This window comes from Dipodomys ordii, unplaced genomic scaffold, assembly GCF_000151885.1.
Source record: "Dipodomys ordii isolate 6190 unplaced genomic scaffold, Dord_2.0 Scaffold3, whole genome shotgun sequence".
In the NCBI taxonomy this organism is placed as follows: domain Eukaryota; kingdom Metazoa; phylum Chordata; class Mammalia; order Rodentia; family Heteromyidae; genus Dipodomys; species Dipodomys ordii.
Genome location: NW_012267219.1, coordinates 28,267,361 through 28,286,548, shown reverse-complemented (window position 1 = coordinate 28,286,548; position 19,188 = coordinate 28,267,361). Strand labels below are relative to the sequence as shown.

Here is a 19,188-nt window from a genome sequence, read left to right as displayed (position 1 = left end):
ACATTCAACCTGCAAAGTCTGTCCAGGAAGGATTGCTGCCATATACACATCCTCCAAATAAACCAAATAATCAATTCCAACTAATCCTGGAAGCTAGAGAAGCCAGTTTCCTTTACCTGTAGGGAGAAGTACAGCTTTCGAGGCTCCAGCCTGTCCATTGTGAGTGACATAAGAAAGGAAGTGGGTGCTGGGAATGAAACCTTTATGGTCATGCTGTTGGCTCAGTTCCCTGCTGGGCATGGTGCACTTGTTTAAAGTTCATGATGTGCTCTTGTGAGACTGCAACTATCAGAGGAAATCCTCCTTGTCCAAACAAATTAGAACAAACATTGGACCAACATTCTCCTAATAAAGCGTCCTTTTGGATGCCATGTGAAGAGCCTTTGGGTGGTTCCTTTCTGTGGGCAGTGGGGAAGATCTGGCTTTTTTCTTCTGGAGAGTGCAGTGTATTTCAACATGTTGAATGTTCTGAGCAGGAGCCATGTGAATACATTGATGCGTTTTATGAACAGATGAAGAGGGGTTATTAAACATCCAGAGTTAGTTTTCTTCAGAACCAATTGTTCCCATTAGCAAGAAAACCAAAGTGTTGGATGGCTGCTAGCTTTGGTGAAGTAGTTATGGGTTCCAGCTGAGAACATTCTGCAAATGTCTTTCAAGCAGGCACAAGACAGAGACAAGGTTACTTTGTATCCTTAGGTGTTACTATAGAAAGTGATGGAAAGCTCCTGGTCTCCTGGTAAAACATTGTAGCATGGGTCTTTCCATGAGCTCAACACAGGGAAGGGAGCTTTCCTGTCCCCCAGGCATAGCCAGGCAGCCTCTGGGTCTTTTCCCAGATATCAGGCCCTCTCTTATCGGCCCCTTGACACAGCTCACTTTTCCCATGGTCCTTTATCTTATTTTACCTTCTCATTCTCCCCCTGGTGATTGTTCCAGTAAAAGCAATAAGCCTTTAGTCCTTAGAAAATTATTTGACCATAATCACTATTGATATTTCAGCATATGGATCAAGCCTGAGTGGAAGGCACATGGGAGCTGAGAATAGGGAGAGTTTTCTGACAGAAGCTATAATGCCAAGGTCGCAGGACCCCTGCAAGAAGACCACCAAGAGTTGGACTCTACAGCTGTTTTATTTAATCGGGCTGCAGCTCGGGCATTGTCCTACACTCCGACACAGCGGAGCCCAGGAGGAGAGCCCTGAGCTAAGGATTTGCAGGTCTTATATAGGCACACAATCAACCAAGTGTTTTGATTAAGCAACACGTGGTGGTCACTGCCTCAAACTTTCAAAGCTAAATCAAGCCCCTGGTGTCCACAGAGAGCTGGCAGGCCTGATAGGGGCATGGCAGAACACATTTTCACATGGCCACTCTTGCATGTTTCCTAAACCTGAGTTGAGCTCCAGCAAAACTGAGTATTATCCATGGGCGTCAAGAAACATATATTCTTCCCAAACTTCGATGTACTCATAAAAGAGGGCAGTGAAGGATCTATGAATGCATATAAAAATCCTTGCCTGACTTACCATAAAAGTGTTTGTTAGGGAGGCAGGCTGTAGAGACACCTGGCTTCAATTTCCATCCTTCCTCTGCTATTTGATAACTATGTGCTTCTAAGCCATTTGCTTACCTTCCTTATATTTCATTTTCTAGAGTACTAGAGCCTACTATAGGGAGTATTTCACAGTTAAACTATTGCATGTGTCATTCGTGTGACATTTATTTTTCCCCTTCTGGGCTTGATGTATGATACTTGTCCCTTTCTCTGAGTATGATAATGTGAAGCAAGTCACAAGTGTCTCTTCTGGGAGAAGTCTTTGGAGACTATGGACAAAACACCACCAGCATTCCAGACAATAGAGGCTCCATCGCAGCCTGGTCTACCAGCTGACAAGTTGCACATTTGTTGGCCTAAGCAAAAAATAAGCCATTTTGTAAGAACGCCCCTGGGAAGCTGGGTGTTAGTGGCTCATGTCTGTAATCCTAGCTACTCAGGAGGCTGAGATCTGAGGATCACAGTTCAAAGCCAGCTCATAAAGAAAAGATCATGAGACTCTAACCTTCAATAAACCACTCAGAAAAAGCCAAAAGTGGCACTGTGGCTCAAGTGGTAGAATGCTAGTCTTGATCATAAAGAGGCTCAGGGAGAGCACCCAGGCCCTGTGGAAGAGTACCAGCCTTAAGCAAAAAGCTAAGGGACCATGCCAAAGCCCCGAGTTCACACACACACACACACACGCACGCACACACACACGCACACACCACTGGGAACTGGGATTTGGACATTGTTACTGCAGCGAAAAGGCCTACCACATTCTGACTGTAGGAACAGCCTTAACTAGACCTGAAGAAAGAACAACTCTTGTCTTGGAAATGGAACCTGTCTGATGGATCCACCCCTTTCCTCACATTTGAGCATACTTACCTTTTTGTAGGCGGTTATTGCACCAGCCTTGCGAACTAAGCAGGCATCATTCCAATCTTTAGGGCTCACAGCAGTTCCTGCTGCTTCATGTCCCCAGAACCTCAGAGGGCGCCTGCCTTAAAGTATATCCTTCCTAGTGTATATCCTCCCAGGCATCTTAGTTCATTTTCTGTTACTCTAATAAATTGCTGAGGGCAAGTGTCTTATAAAGAGGCCTGTTGGGCTCACAATTCTGGGGGCTGGAAGTCCAGGTAGCAAGATCCTTAGGTCTTATGGAGACCCCCTTCTCCTTTCATCTCCCCCCATCCCCTGCTGTGTTACAACATAGTAGAGAATCAGAAAGGGACCTACCATATGCAGAAGGGGCCTGGAGTGTAAGGTGACCTTGCTTTAAAGCAGCCTACTGTCAGGGAACTTGCCTACTTCTGTGAAAATACCATTAATCCATCTGTGAGGCAAGAACCCCAGTGGCCTAATTACCCTCTGCTAGGCCCCACCTCTGAAAGGCTCTTCCACTTCACCACAAGCACAGTGGACCAAGGCTCCTTCAGCACACGAACCACTGCTTGGGGGCAAGGGGGTGGGGGGAGGAAACCACACCATAGCACAGGAGCCTCCTCTTCTCCAGATCTGTAACTTGGTGGCTTAAGATGTCTGGCTGTCTTGGGTTTTTTTAGCCGGGGTTTTGAAGTGACTATGGAGGGTGACAGGAAGCCTGAGCAATGTGCTCTTGGTGGTGCTGGTGTCGCCTAAGTGGTGCCAACATCCAGGTGGAAGGGATGTTGGGAGGTTGTGCAGCAGGCAACGTTCACTGCAGAGCTGATGTAAGGCCCATTACTGACGTCCATCTGAACTTAAGCTTTGCCTCAGCTTCTATTCCAGAATAGTGAGGTGACAGTGGCAGCGTCTGTGCTGTTGGAAGGAAACACAAGGAAAGGCATTTTGCTAATGTACTGGTGGTCTGCCTTTCATCTAAGTAATAACAGCTGGGTCATTCTGGGAGGACTGAAAGAGCCTAGCCATCATTGTGAAAAAAACAAAACAAATAAACCCACATCATCTCTCCTGCCAGAACAGTAATTCGTTTTCTTTATTTTTAAAAAGCAGAAAATACAATGGCATGACTAAAAGAATGACCCCGTATAACCCCGTGGCACAAAAATAACCATTGTTAATGCTTCTGAGCTTATTTTACTTTTAGCTTTTAATTCAAATACATTTTTAAATGAAACTGGGAGGATAATGGTAAACATTTGCTGAAGGTTTCTCTGTACCAGGAAGTCCTTACTCACTTCCACTGTATTATCTCATTCCTTATGGTGACTCTCGGAAGCATCTCTAGGTCTGTTTTCAGAAGAGGAAACTGAGGCATAGGAAGGTTAAATCACTTCTACAAAGATCACACAGCTTTACAAGGGTAATAATGCAAGATGGAAGCCCAAGCAGGCTGTTTCCAGAGTTCTGCTTTATTACTCCTGAATTGTTCCAGTCTTGTCTCTTTATTCTATGTATGGGGGCCCTCACACGTGACTATGTTTTCTGAAAGACATGTAGCAGTCAATGTCAGTTCCCAGATGTCCCAATCCACATGCATGTAGACTATAGGTGATCAGTGAACCTTTGCCCCCCACCCCATGTCCTGACCCAGAAATCATGCCTTGTGCCATCTGTATTATATAGGTCAGGATCAGGGCAAGTCCAAGTTAAATGAAGCATGAAGCATGGAGGACACCCTGCTCACTTCCTAGCACATATATGCAATCTCAGTCCTTGCTTAGGGAATCTGTGGGTACCAAGTGGTATTTATCACTGGCTCTTGATTACCTGTGCAGTGGTCAGATTATAAGAGGTCAAAAGATGCAGCCCCCAGATAGTTCCAATTTTTATGACCTCATCAAACATGTGCAACTGAGACTTACTGATGAGCAGTAAGAGTGATTGATTGGGACTTAAAAGGCTGTTTGTTCCCCTAACCTGGATGTCTGAAGACATGCCAAGCATTGTTATAACTTTAAGGCAGAAGTCATCTGCCTCTGCGTACAGGGCTGTCCTGGACCTACAGTCTGTATAAAAAACCAGGCTTGTTGCATTTAAACAGCCCAAGTGGCTAACTGGTGTGGCACAGAATTAAAGAATGAAGAACAGGTAGTGACTTTAGTGCTGCATTTGATCGGGTAAAGTACAAAATACATCTTGCTTCACAAAAGGTAGAGGAATTCTCCAAGAATGTCAGGCAATTTTTTCCTAATATAATCAGATCTTATCCATGAGTTTCAAGAAGCACAAACGTGTTTATAGAACTCACAGTGTTGAGTGAGAAATGACGAGTGTGTTTGTGTGGGCGAGTGCATGTGCATGCATACAACTTGAAGTCAGGATCGTGGTTCCCTGCAGGCGGGGGCAAATATCATCTTGATGAAGGTGTTGCAGTGTGTCTATTTGTAAAGTCATTGGGTTGGATGCTTATTTGCTCCTTTCTGAGTTTACTTTTTAAGTTCTTCTAAAGTTCTGAGTGTAATGAAGTTCAAAGATTCTAACGTGTGTTTGGGTGTCTTGTTTCATACTGATGGAAAAGACCTCTGTTCAGTTGAATCTGAAATGATGTAGAACTTATTACCTAGGTGTTGGGAAAAAAAAGTTCTACCTGGGATTAGTCAGGACTGCATGGTCAGAGAACTTCTGAGAATTTCTGAGGTTATTTTATTGTAGTAACACTCATATTAAATGGCTTTAGTGTAGACTCCTCAGAATAAAGAATGATTATCATTTGAGTTCACCAACCATCTATTGACAGCTCCTGGTGAGTAAGGAAAGTGCTGGCACTTGGCTAGGTACAGCTGTGACATTTTTTATCCTTTCACCTGCAGACTACAGGTGGTTAAAGCACAGAGATGAGTGATACACAGAGGTGTGTGTGGTGCCACAGGATAGGCTCACAGAGGGAAGAAGCTGCTTCTTTGAAGACCAGAAAAGGCTGCTTGGAAAAATGGGTTCTGAATGGGTTTCAGGAAAGGGGAGATTTTAGTAAGAAGTGGATAGGTAGCATGATATTGTGAATATCATACTTAGGAGTAAATACATAGAAGAATCAAATCCTGAGCCTATTGGTTGTTTGGCTTACTTAGGATAAGGAGCCAGGTTGTGTGATTTTCATATGGGAGACAATAGAGAGAGAAAAACAGTCTTTACAAAGTAGAATCGCATGGCCAGATCTGATATCTCCAATAAAATCAAATCAGTCTCAGTGATTGTGTGGTTATCATCAATTACTTTATTTGCCCCAAGTCAGTGTTTTCTAGTTTTAGTGCATTCTTTGTCCCTCTTTGCAGAGACCCATTCTTCAAAGGACAGTCATGGTATAGTGTTCCATTACGGGAGGAAGATTAGCATTAGAGTGACTTGAATTCAATCCTGGCTCTTTCAGTCACTATGTGTATGTGGTGAGGATCCAAGAAGACAACCTCCACAGAGCCTGGATGAAGTCTGGCTTTGTCTTCCCCTTATTGCTTACAACTTGACCAAAATGCCTAGTGCCGAGGAAAGCTATTCCATGCAGTCTTGGCATTATTTTCTTTAAAAAAAAAAAAAAAAGCCTCTATGGCTGTGGTGTAGTTATTTGTTTCCCTATCTAGATTCTGTTGTATTATTCAATTATTAAAGTTCATCCTGCACCATACTGTTCTGTCACATGTGTTTAATGATTCCATTAAGAAAATAATTTTCTCTTGTTGATGGATGTACCTGCTACAATTTCGCTTGCTTTTTTCTTTCTTTCTTTTTTTTTCCCTTCTGCTAGGAAATGAGTGGATTCAGGGTTGGATACTTGTCCCATAATGGTTACGTTCACAGAGGAGCCATGGCTAGCAGCCCAGGTCCCAAGGCACTTTGGCAAAGTTGAACTGGGGACCTTATTCTGTTCTGCAGTTTCTACTCTGCAGTTCATGTTCACAATCACATCAGATGGTAAATCAGATGCACTGGTGCTCTGGTTCTCATTCTAGTTAGAAGGAGCAGGACTGGTCAATCTTCACCCTGCAAAGATAGCAGCGTGTATTTATCCAGTAGAGCATGCCATGGAAAATCTGGAACTTAATGTGTGCATGCCATATGCAACAGATCCTGTCATAGTAACCATCTCATATAAACCCTTCATATTAAAAGGCTTCTCTCTGGTGTCTTCTAGGTAGAACGACATGACATGAATACCCTCAGCCTACCCCTGAACATACGCCGAGGCGGCTCAGACACTAATCTCAACTTCGACGTACCAGATGGCATCCTGGATTTCCACAAGGTCAAACTCAATGCAGACAGCCTGAAACAAAAAATCTTGAAGGTAACAGAACAAATCAAAATTGAGCAAACCTCCCGCGATGGGAATGTTGCCGAGTATCTGAAGCTGGTCAACAGTGCAGACAAGCAGCAGGCTGGGCGCATCAAACAGGTTTTTGAGAAGAAGAACCAGAAATCAGCCCATTCCATTGCCCAGCTGCAGAAGAAGTTAGAGCAGTACCACAGAAAGCTCAGGGAGATTGAGCAGAATGGAGCCTCCAGAAGCACAAAGGACATCTCCAAAGACCACCTGAAGGACATCCATCACTCTCTGAAAGATGCCCATGTGAAATCTCGAACTGCCCCCCACTGCCTGGAGAGTAGTAAATTGGGCATGCCAGGGGTGTCCCTCACTCCCCCTGTATTTGTCTTCAATAAATCCAGGGAGTTTGCCAATTTGATTCGGAATAAATTTGGTAGTGCTGACAACATTGCTCACTTAAAAAATTCCTTAGAAGAGTTTAGGCCTGAAGCAAGTGCCAGGGCCTATGGGGGCAGTGCCACCATTGTGAACAAACCCAAGTATGGCAGCGATGATGAGTGTTCGAGCGGCACGTCAGGCTCAGCGGATAGTAATGGCAACCAGTCCTTTGGGGCTGGCGGGGCCAACACACTGGACAGCCAGGGGAAGCTTGCCATGATCCTGGAGGAACTGAGGGAAATCAAGGACACCCAGGCCCAGCTGGCAGAGGACATTGAGGCACTGAAGGTGCAGTTTAAGAGAGAATATGGCTTCATCTCTCAGACCCTGCAAGAGGAGAGATACAGGTATGTTCTGACTATTGAGTTGGAATTCTTTCAGAAGCATGAGTTACCAATTGCAGAGAGATAGAGAGATTGCCTGAAACGTATAAGCGAATTGTCTTTTTCATGAATTTCGATGTGGATCAAAAGGTATTTAGGGAACCATAGTTCTTTCCATCCTTCGTAATTCCAAGTTTCATAACATGTGGCTTACAGCTGACATTCCGAGAAAGACATTAGGCCTGTGAATCTCTTCCTTTATCACTCTATGGGCTGTGACGTGTGTACATTCCCACATACTGACTCAGTAGACTTCTGTAGTAGTCTCCCTGTACTAATCAGAGCCCTGTATTGCATTCCCCTCCATAATAACAGTCCGGTAAAAAGCTAATTCACTGTATAGCAAGGCAGGTTTTATTAAGTATGAAGTACAAGTCAGTTTGAAGTCTTTATAAATAAATAAATAAACATATATATATATAGATATATGTGTGTGTGTGTGTGTGTATATATATATATATATATATATAGTACTTTATTTTGCTCATTAAACTTTTCACCCCAAATGAAATGCCTTGAAAAGTGATTCTTTTTCTAATGGTACCAGCGTTTGAACTCAGGGTCTAGTGCTTGCTAGGCAGGTACCCTTTGTCTGAGCCTGCCGCCAGCTCTTTTTTGCACTCGTTATTTTTGAGATAGGGTCTCATTTCTTGGCCATGTTTGTGCCTAGACCACAATTCACCTATTTTAAATTTCTCATCATAGCTAAGGTGACAGGTGTATACACCATGCCTAGCTTCTTCCATTGAGATTAAGTCTTGTAATCTTTTCTTCCCTGGCTGACTGGGACATGATCCTCTTGATCTTAGCTTCTCATAAAGCTAGTATGATAAGTGTGTGCAATGGTGCCTATTAGTTAAGAAAGGGGTATCATAAACATTTCTGCCAAAGCTGGTCTCAAATCATAATCTTCCCAATCTTAGTCTCCCAAGTAGCTGGGGTTATAGGCATGAGCCCACCAGAACTCAGCTCAAAAGTGATTTTAAGATTAACGTAGCTGAGCATGGTAGTACATACCCTAGTCCTAGAACTTGGAAAGCAGAGACAAATTTGAGGCCAGCCAGCCTACACTACATATCAAGAACCTGATTGGGGTTTTTTGTTTGTTTTGTTTTGTTTTTTGTCAGACGTGGGGCTTGAACTCAGGGCCTGGGCACTGTCCTTCAGCTCTTCAGCATAAGGTTAGCACTCTACCACTTGAGTCACAGCACCACTTCCAGCTTTTTCTGTTTATGTGGTGCTGTGGAATCAAACCCAAGGCCTCATGCATGCGAGGCAAGCACTGTACCACTGAGCCACCTTCCCAGCCCCCAAGAACTTGTTTTTTAAAAAAACAAAACCAAAAAGAAGGAGGAGGAGAAGGAGGAGGGGGGGAGGAGGAAGAGTAGGGGAGGAGGAAGAGAGAAGAAGCAGCACGAGCAGCAGCAGCCATGGGCTCACACCTATAATCCTAGTGACTCAGGAAGCTGAAATCAGCGGATTGCAGTTCAAAGCCAGCCTGGGCAGTAAAATTGTGAGGCTCTTATCTCCAGTTAAACACCAAAAAGCCAGAAGTGGAGCCCATGTGGTAGAGTGCTAGCCTTATACCTTACATACAAAAGCTCAGGAATAAGCTCCTAGGCCATGAGTTCAAGCTTTAGGACCAACACACACACACACCACAAAAGATTAAAATAAAAATGGAAATTTTATGGGCTATATCAGAAAAACTTTTAAAGTTGCTGTTTTTAAGCTTTTATGATGCTTATAGCTTAGTAATTAAAAGGTACGAATGACCAATTAGGAGAAGATTTTCTGTCAGTTCCCTACTAAAAGATCAAAGTTTCCTAGGGAAAATGAATATGCTCACTTCTAAAATGTGTAGATAACATTGTAAATGTCTGTTAATACTACCGCATTTAAATGTTAGATATAGCTTGTTTTATAATAGATAGATGACTTTACATTGTCATTTTGAAGTGATTATATATTTTTAACCTGTAGTTTATGAAACTCGTGTGTGTGTGTGTGTGTGTGTGTGTGTGTGTGTGTGTGTGTGGTTAGGGATTGAGCCAAGGCCTCATTTACACCAAGCACATGCTATACCACTGAGCCACATCTGGTACCCTGAAACCATGTTTTAAACCTTCCTTCTGCATCCTGGACTTCGGCAGTTCATCACCTAGGACCTGTGTTTGGAATCATAGTTTTCCAATGAAGGTCTCTGACCTTCATTGCACCCGAGTTTGAGATACAGTAGTTTTTGGATCCACATTTTACTCAGAGTTACATGTTTATAGATGCATATTTTATCCATTATTCTGATTCATGTTAGTTTAGGACTCATTTTGTTTGTGTTCCCTTTGATATCACCACTTGTCTGTTACTTACGAGCTCTAGAGGAGGTGTTTTTGAAGGCACTGTACCATCCAGCCCCCTGAAGGATGCTTGCAAATAGTCCTAGAGTCAGAACTAAGCTTTTTTTTTTGCCTTTTCCAGGTCAAGAATATGGCTTAGTAGTAGAGTGCTTGCCTAGCATGCATAAACCCTGGGTTCTATTCCTCAGTAACACATAAACAGAAAAAGCCAGAAGTGGCACTGTGGCTCAAGTGGTAGACTGCTAGCCTTGAGTAAAAGCAGCTCAGGGACTGTGCTCAGGTCCTAAGCCCCAAGACTGGCAAAAACAATTTCACCGGATGACCAGCATCAATCAGAGACATGCCAGGCTCAAGCATTCTGTTTAAAATAGACATTACAAGGTTTGAAACAAAAGCCAAATCGTCTTCTCTGAGGGGAGCAGAGCATGAGATTAGAAATCTTTGTCTTTCTCTTGCTTTAGATTTGGACTTTGGGAAATGCCACCTGATAAGCTCTCTATAATGTATAACAAGCTTAATTGTTATTAGCAGCTTAAGTTCTGAGCGTTTCACATGGGGAGGGGGGTGTACATGGGAGAACTGGCTGCAGAACAAGGCTGATGGAAATGTGGGTGTTCCCCCCACCCCCGGCTTCTGCCTTGAACCCCAGGCACTGTGGGCAAAAGCAGAAGTCCCCTTGGCTATGGTAGGTTCTGGCCCTGAGCAGGGTAGTGCCCACCCCTCCAATGATCAGGCAGAGGTAGAAAGCCTGCTTTGCTTTGTGTGAAACTGCAGAGATAAGGAGAGTTAAGACCCCAAAAACCACGCCTTTCCAGAGCTGGTGTGCTCCTTGCAGCGACGCTTGGATTTTTCTAGGGGGAGAGGACAGAGCGGGTGGGGAGGTCTGCTACACAGTGCCAGTGGCAGTAAGCCATAAAGACATCATTCTAAAAAGCACTGTTGGGAGGCTAAAATGTCAGACTCACAGTGGGCTCCGGTGTCTCTCAAGGTATGAGCGACTAGAAGACCAGCTGCATGACCTGACCGACCTCCACCAGCACGAGACGGCCAACCTGAAGCAAGAGCTGGCCAGCGCCGAGGAGAAGGTGGCCTACCAGGCCTATGAGCGCTCGCGGGACATCCAGGTGCCTCTCTTCTCATTACCCTTCATGTGGGGGGTATTTGGGGGCTTTAACTCATCCAAAAGATGAACTGGGTGCATCTCCCAGGGCCTCAGGGATTTCTGTTGGTAGGCTCAGTGTTTTCCATGCAACATGAACATTTCCTCTCCCCCTGCTGGCCCCATAAACTCTTTTTTTTTTTTTTTGGCCAGTCCTGGAGCTTGAACTCAGAGCCTGGGCACTGTCCCTGAGCGTCTTTTGCCCAGAGCTAGAACTCTACCACTTGAGCCATAGCACCACTTCCGGCTTTTTCTGTTTATGTGGTACTGAGGACTCAAACCCAGGACTTCATGCTTGCTAGGCAAGCACTCTCCCACTAAGCCACATTCCCAGCACCCTATTAACTCTTACTGAGTCTAAGGAGAAGCCACCCTCTAGACTCTTCTCTGCCTAAATCAGTTTACAAGTGTTGATTTTTGACCCTAAGCCTAGTATACCTAACTTCTAGACAATTCTAGATGCTTTCTTCCCAGGTAAGATCACATTCCGTGGTAGAAACACTATAAGCTACAGAAATCCAGGCCTGCAGTAGCCAGCAGTCTGGGATAGGAATGGGTATCAACTCAGTGGGTTGACTTGGTTGCAATTCCAGCTGTGTGTATACCATTTGCCAGCTGCGTGTGTTCCTGAGCAAGCCTTGAATGTGTCTTTCTAGGAGGCAGTAACTTCAGAGTTGGGAAGGGCTTCAGGCATTCCAGTGCATGCGATATCCCAGACACTAACAAAGTACTTTTCGTGTCTCCATTTTTCTTCCTTCCTTACTCCTCAACTACCTTTTTAGGCTATGCCTCTTACTAACCATTCTTCTCAGATGTGGAGACTGAGGCACAGAGAGGTGGTCTGAACAAGGTCTTGACAATGGTCCTTGAATAGCTAGTGGATTTGTGTCCTAGAGAAAGTGGAGTGGCTGTTATGGTTGGAAGGGAGAGGGGTCACTTGACTCTTATCAATAAAGGGCAGTTCCAGAATGTCCTAAAGTGAAACCAGTATACTCACACACTGCACTAGTGGTGCAGACTTCTGGGCAGTACATTTATAAAAATGTACTGCTTGAGCAATGCTCAGGCTTTCTCTGTAGTTAGTGGTTATTTTCTGCAGCACCACTAGAGCCTTTGACAGCCAGAGCCCTGCTGCACTAGGGAGAAGGTTGAACTCTGCACTTTTGCCTGCAAATTGGTCAGTGTTCTGTGCTGTGTGGGGAAGCATTGCCCCCAGAAAGTGTGGCACAGAGGACACAGGGGAGAGAGGGTGATTTCTTGCCCCACTTGGGGTTAGGAGACAACATCACCCAGCAACAGCTGCCTTGAGAAACTTGAACCACATGAAGCACAGGCCTTTATGCAACCATTCTCTTCTCCAGCAGCTCTGGAATGTCGCTGGCGTCTGATATATCATTTTCTCATAGGGGATGGTTTGTGTTAACACTGCTCTTCTCTTTTTTAAGAAACATATTTGAGAGGTGAAGAGGTCAGATAAAGGAAGGGACTTCAAAAAGGGAATTTGGACACACAGAGTTCATTTCCACATTTTTCTAATCTCACTTTTAGGTCAGCATTGCAAAGTGAACTCTGTTTAAGTAACTATAGTAGTCTTTCTTGTCACACGCTGGCCCTCTGTTTGCCCCCTGCAAGCTAGTGCTCTGTGCCTGAGTTTCCTCAGCTATAAAGCTGAAACTTAGTTTGCTCTACTTTGAAGGTCAAGAAGGTCAAATGGGATACTACATGTCAAGTCTTTGCTGGACACATAACATAAACAGCCAGCCAATGCATGCCAGTCATTGTATTGTCAAGTAGCCACATTTCTCTCAGGCTTTTTTATTTTCTATGACAGGAATGGACTCTGTGTTTGGACAGGAAGGAGTATGTGTGTATGTGTGCCAGTACTGAACTCAGGGCCTTGTGCTCATGTTTTAATTTTTTGCTCAAGGCTGATGCTCTGCCACTTGAGTCATACCCCCACTTAAGGCTTTTTGCTGGTTAATTGCTGATAAGGATCCCACGAACTTTTCTTCCCTGGCTAGCTTTGAACCACAATCATCAGATCTCAGCCCTCCTGAGTAGCTAGGATTATGGGCACGAGCCACCAACCCCAGGCTGGGATGGTGGCAGTTGCCCCCAGGGATATTAAAGCTTTTGTCAGTATTTCAGGCAACTGAGATTTTTTTTAAAAAACCTAATTTGTAGTATTTAAAGACAATTCCTTCCCAGTAAGTTCAATACTGGACCAAGGAAGTGCTAAGAACTGTAGGACTTATCTCTTGGTACCATGAGCAGATTTCCTTGCCCATTACTGCCTAATTTTCTTAGATTCTTTTAATAACAACTAGTAACAGTGTTGAAAGAATTCTAAAAGCCCCTTTGTGTCTAGCCCAAGATGAATTGTGTCTAAAAGGTTGATCTTTTGTCTGGCTCTATCACTTTTTCTAGGCCATCAATGTCTGAAACAGGGATGCCAGGCTTGGCACAGGTCTGTGACTACAGCCAGCCAGCCCCGCTTAGAATGGGAAGATCTAAAGAAGTTTTATCCTTTTGGTTAGAAGCCGAGTGTAATGAAAGTTACTATAGTAACAGAGAACCTTGGTCTCTGGCCCATGGAGTGTATTCAACAGAAAAGCAAATCAATGTTCAAGCCACGGTGCGTGCTTAAAACCTGAAAAGATAACTGTGTGTAACTGCCCAAACATATTGGCAAACGGTTTAGACAGCAGGCTGGTGACCTAGTAGGGCACTCCATCCTGCCTCTGCTTAGTCCTTTTCTCTACAAACCTCAGGCTTTTCTCTCTCAAATCTCACTTCCTACTACAGGCACTCAGTCTCTTTAATCTTCAGCTATAGCATGTGGCACCTGCTAGAGAGGACAGGAAGATACGGCAGGTTAGTCCCTGTCTAGCTCTTGCTTGGGGAAGTCAGATGGAGAGGAGTTGGGTCAAAGAAGTCTTCCTTCAGGATGGGACAATTGAGATAGGACCTGAAGTATGAAGAGAGGAGGGGGAGAGGGAGAAGAGCACATTTCAGGCTCAGAGGTGAGTACATGCTGCTTCAGAAATTGGCCAAAGACAGTTTGGCCCGTTCACTGTGAAGGGACAATGGGTTACATTAGGAGAGTAAGGAGAGGGTGGATAAACCTGAACCGGGCAAGGCCTCAAAGGACAATAGGAAAGATTTGAAGGTTGAATGGAGAGGAGTCAAATGTACATCTTTCAAAGATCCCTTGGGCTTTTGTGTGGAAGATGGTTACATTGGATTGGGCAGCGACAGGGAGTGAGGGGAATTCATGTAAGGTCATGGTAGACCTGAGTGAGATGGAGGCTGGGAGGGAAATGGATGAATTGAGATAGATACTGTGTGTCACAGTGTGGGGCAAGGTGATCAGGTGGACAAGGTACATGCCCAGGGGAGCTTCTAGCATGTTTTCTGAGGAAAGAGAAGGGGGGAACATGAACTGCAGTGGGAAGGGGGAGGGAAGATGCATTCCATACATACTTGGCTGTGTTACACTGTGGTGCTTCAGGAAGCTCACGTGAAGCTACCATTGGATGTGTGAATGGGTCTCAGAAGGGACAGCTGAGCTAGAGGCCCATCAGTCATCCATGTCTTAGAAATCAGAGCCTGGAATGCAGAGATCTGTAAAGGCAGCTTGTGCTGGGCATTCACAGAGCAGGCAAAAGTGGGGCCTATTGTTGATCCTGTTCCCCTTCCCTTCTTCCCCTCACTGTGCCTTCCACACTGGTTAGTACAAACACACACACACACACACACACACACACACACACACACACTGAGAGGACAACAATGGAAGACAGGAGCAGCTGCTATGGCTTCATCACAGAATCCAACCCCACTCTCTTTGCTGATTTGTCACTTTATTACAAATAGAGGCAGAGTTAAAAACAATAAAAACAACAACAACCAAACTTCTTCATCTGTGGTATGCTACAGCTGTATGCACATGATGTTCCACCCCTGGAAAGCATGAGGATTGAAGGAGCCTTGGGATTCTCATTTTACATCTTTGTCATCCTGATTGTTGGTTTGGGGATCAAAGCTGGGGGCCTCTGTGCACATCTGGATGCCCACTCCCCTGCGGCCAGTGCGGCTCTGCTCTCCCCAGCCTTTGATGGTTCCTCTCCTCTTGCCCACAGGAAGCCTTGGAATCCTGCCAGACGCGAATTTCTAAGCTGGAGCTGCACCAGCAGGAGCAGCAGACCCTGCAGACAGACTCAGTGAATGCCAAGGTGCTGCTGGGGAAGTGCATCAACGTGGTGCTGGCCTTCATGACCGTCATCCTGGTGTGCGTGTCCACCCTGGCCAAGTTCGTCTCTCCCATGATGAAGAGCCGTTTCCACATTCTTGGCACCTTCTGTGCTGTGACTATTCTGGCAATATTTTGTAAAAACTGGGACCATATTCTGTGTGCCATAGAAAGGGTAATTATACCGAGATGAAGCCCCAGGTTCCTGCCTTCACTTTCTGGCAAGTTTTTATTTTGAAGAACACTCTGTGCATACTACCAAATTTTTAAATGAACAGTTGTACGGACTAGAGATGACAAGAAGGCTTGGAGCTGTGTGGTGTAAATAACTACAGTTCTGTAACTCAGTGGCTGCTGCCAACTCAGTCCCTGTCCTTAGTTACCGTGAATCTGTCTGGAGCTCTCTCCAAGTTGCTCACTGCCTTAATCAGACCAGATTCCTGCCCACCTGCTGAGCCCAGCAGGATGAACTAACTCCTGTGTATCGAGCACTTGGCATAATAAGTGACACCCCTCCCCCTTCCAGGAAAGGGTGCCTCCCTCTTTCTCTTCCTTTAAGTCTCTTATCACAAGTAAGCTTCACCACGGTAAATGTTCCCCAGTGGTTGTGTTTTCCCTCTTTTAACTGGAAAGGATGTATGTGACATGAGTCCATTCTGGAAGGTGGAGAAACACTGGACCACAAGCCTGGAGAAGTGCAGTAAATCACTTTGTGATCCGTCTTACCTGTCCATGTATACCCCAAGGCCCCACGATATGTACAGCAGGCTCAGCTGTGTGTGGCCTCTACAGGGAAACCTGTGCCTGTTTATGCACAGGTTGTGTTGCATGTTAGATGGTGAACCACTAGGATGTACAAGTCAAGCTCTCCCCTGATTTCACCTTTATGGTTAACAAAAGCCCACTCTCACAGCATGCAGAAAGGCTCCCACTGCCTCAGCACTTGTGGTACTGTTGCATCTTTATGCAGGATTCTGGGAGCACTGTCCAGAGATTTGTGCTGAGGCAAATCCTAGCTGTGATAATCCGGACCCCCTGAGAATATGATTCCCTTCCCTCTTGGCTCTTGAAGATCACATTGCAAAGCTTCCCCCAGGAAATGAAAACAAGCTATGCTTATGGTGCAGGACTTTTCTTAAAGAGGAACAACAGAATCACTTTAGAAAGCTAATGTGCCTTGCCGTCAGACACTGGAGGCATGAGGAAGGATGACGTTTGCTCTGATTGTATGGTAATTTGATTAGATTCAGCTAGTGGGAGACACACTTCTGGATGGAGATGGAGAGGCTCTGCTTATATGGGGGAAGAAGGGCAGCAAGAATAAAATAAGTTCAGTCCAGTGCTAGAGTCCAGGTTTCTGTTTATCTCTTCAGATCTATGGCAAGATCCATAGCAATGGGACACATATTCTGCTACCCAGGGGAAGCATTCGAGAACTGTGTCTTTGGTCTTGTGAGGAGGCCCTTCTGTATCTGTCAAATGGTCCTTTCCTATAAGTCACCTAACACTGAGGTGGATGGAGAAAATTGTGATGGGAACTATTGTCCCCTCCTGATCCTGTCGCCACCCCACCATTCCTGAAGGTGAAGAGATGCTTTCAACAGAAGATCCCCCAGCTCCTGGATGTGAATTAAGTGCAATATTTGCAAGTAGCTGTTCTTGGAGGAAATCTCCTGGAAAAAAACAAATGTGACAGAGCTTGCCAGGGTTTGAGAGAATTTAGTACATATCCAGCATGGATGAATGAGACTCAGGCAACTCCAGCTTACTTCCTTTTTCTTCTTTTTAAAATGTATGATGCAGTCATTTTAATAAATTCACAACTGCCCCAACATCACATTTGTCCCAAACTAATTCCAGACTCAAGTATTTTTAGAACAATAAACATAGTTTCATAAATCTGTGGTTATAAAGGCTTTTGGAATCAAGGACACAGTGCTGCATAGCCATGTGCCCTGTGCTGTCAGACCCCAGGCTGCTGTGCTCACCGTGACCCTCTGAATCCAGGACAGATGTGTCCTAGGTGTGCGCAGGGAGGGAGAAAGACTGATATGCTTCCTTTTGCTTTTATAGTTGAATGGCCAACCTCCATTTTCCCTGTAGGCATCTGACTCCAGCAACTTAAACCCAAAAGTTAAGTAGACCCTTCTGGGTTTCTCTTTAGTTCTTGGGCATCTTTCTGAGGGCACTTTGGGGGAGAATGAGGCATAAGGTTCTGGAAGGACCCAAAAAGACACAAGTGCTATTCTCACACTACCATACACCATGTCATGATGTAATTTAGGAAGGCTGTGTCTGACACCTCAGACCTGTGATCGGCATGTCTACTCCCTAGGGAGAGAGCAGAAGAGTAGAAGAAGCAGCTCACTCCATCCCTTCCATCCCTCGGCTGGAGCTACTAACAGAACCAACTGGACACTGTCTCCTAAATCTCCCAACCTGAAACTTCCCTGAAACAATCCATGTTTCCATTGGCTCATTAAATGTCAAGTAACCTTGCCTTGCTTGGCTGTGGCATATTTATTTTAGACTTGTGGAAAGTTCATGAAGCTTTTTTTTTTTTTACTTTTTAATCAGATGATATCAGAGTATAAAAGACTTTTTATTCTCTGCAGTTAATTATTTTCTTAAAGACTATACCTCCACCTGCTTGTTCTCTTCAGTGAATAAGACTAAATGAAGATTTTTACACAATAAAAAATAGTGATACAGGAAGTGGTGCTGTGGCTCAAGCGGTAGAACACTCGCCTTGAGCTGAAGAGTGCAGAGACAGCTCCCAAGCCCAAAGTTCAAGCCCCCCAACCAACCAAAAAAAAGAGAGAGAAATAAAAATAGTGATACAACTGTGACATACCCAGAAATTGGATGTTTGGTTGACTTTTCAGATCCTTATACCTTCTGCTGGTAGTAAACATCTGCTCCCCTAAAGATGAGAACTAGTTGTCAGATGGGTAAACCCCTGGCACTCTGAAACATTATCAAGTATTATTAGTGACATATTGTCATGAACACCTTGATAGTTTGTTGGGATCAGACCAAAACTTAAAAGTACTTATCAGTGGGCTTTGAGTTGGTTCTTTCATATTTTGAGTATGATTAAGCCCCAACAAAACTTCCCTTCTCCTAACCCCCTCCAAAAAGAAAAAAAATCCTTATAATCACTAAAAGCCCTCCATCAATGATGTTCGACAATGTACACGGGATTGTCTTCCCAGGCTTTTAGCATAGAACATTTGTTATTGCACATGTCTTTAATTGTGAGGAGTATGTTTTAGAGAGACACAAAGACACAGCATTATTTAGGATTCAGGACTTATTTGGAGAGAGATGATTTTAGAAGGTTATTGCATGACTAAGGAGAGCTTGGGTCTAAAAAGACAAGGAAAGAATAGGACTGGTCTATTTATAGCAAAAGTAGATCGACTTTAAAAAAATTACTAACAGAAGTGTGATAACCTATAAGACACAAAACAACTAACATAACTTTTTGAAGTCAATACAATTCTTTGTTTATAAGGAGCTGGAAAGTAATGTACTGTGATTGGTTCAGGGAATGATTTAGGTGTTACCATTTTAATTTATTTAAAGCATGTCTGCTGTTTATCCTAAAAAGAGAAATGTTTCCACTAAACATGTTGTCTTTAAGATGAGCTTCAGCTCTGAAGTAGATGCTGGAAATGTTGATTGTGATGTCTGTTGTGGAATTTCCATTTTGTGCACTGCTTTGTGGATTCAGATCAGCCTATACTTGTAATTTCCCTGTAGCTCTTTACTCCATGGTGGTATCATTCATGATTTCAAAGCAGGTGCCATTATTTTTTTAATAAACAATGTTGCAAGCTTTGGTGTTAAATAAA

General features: G+C 44.2%; 1 protein-coding gene across 4 annotated transcripts in view; it reads left to right on the top strand.

Annotated features, from left to right (window-relative positions):
* The window catches only part of Tmcc3 (transmembrane and coiled-coil domain family 3), a 249,855-nt gene extending 231,761 nt beyond the window's left edge, over nucleotides 1-18,094 (top strand). For all 4 annotated transcript variants that reach the window (XM_013021532.1, XM_013021539.1, XM_013021546.1 and 1 more), the window contains 3 exons: nucleotides 6,611-7,527; nucleotides 10,909-11,044; nucleotides 15,222-18,094. In XM_013021532.1, the coding sequence (XP_012876986.1) occupies nucleotides 6,611-7,527; nucleotides 10,909-11,044; nucleotides 15,222-15,524 (1,356 nt within the window). In that variant the 3' untranslated portion in view covers nucleotides 15,525-18,094. The remainder of the gene's footprint in view (nucleotides 1-6,610; nucleotides 7,528-10,908; nucleotides 11,045-15,221) is intronic.
* The last annotated feature ends 1,094 nt before the right edge of the window (nucleotides 18,095-19,188 follow it).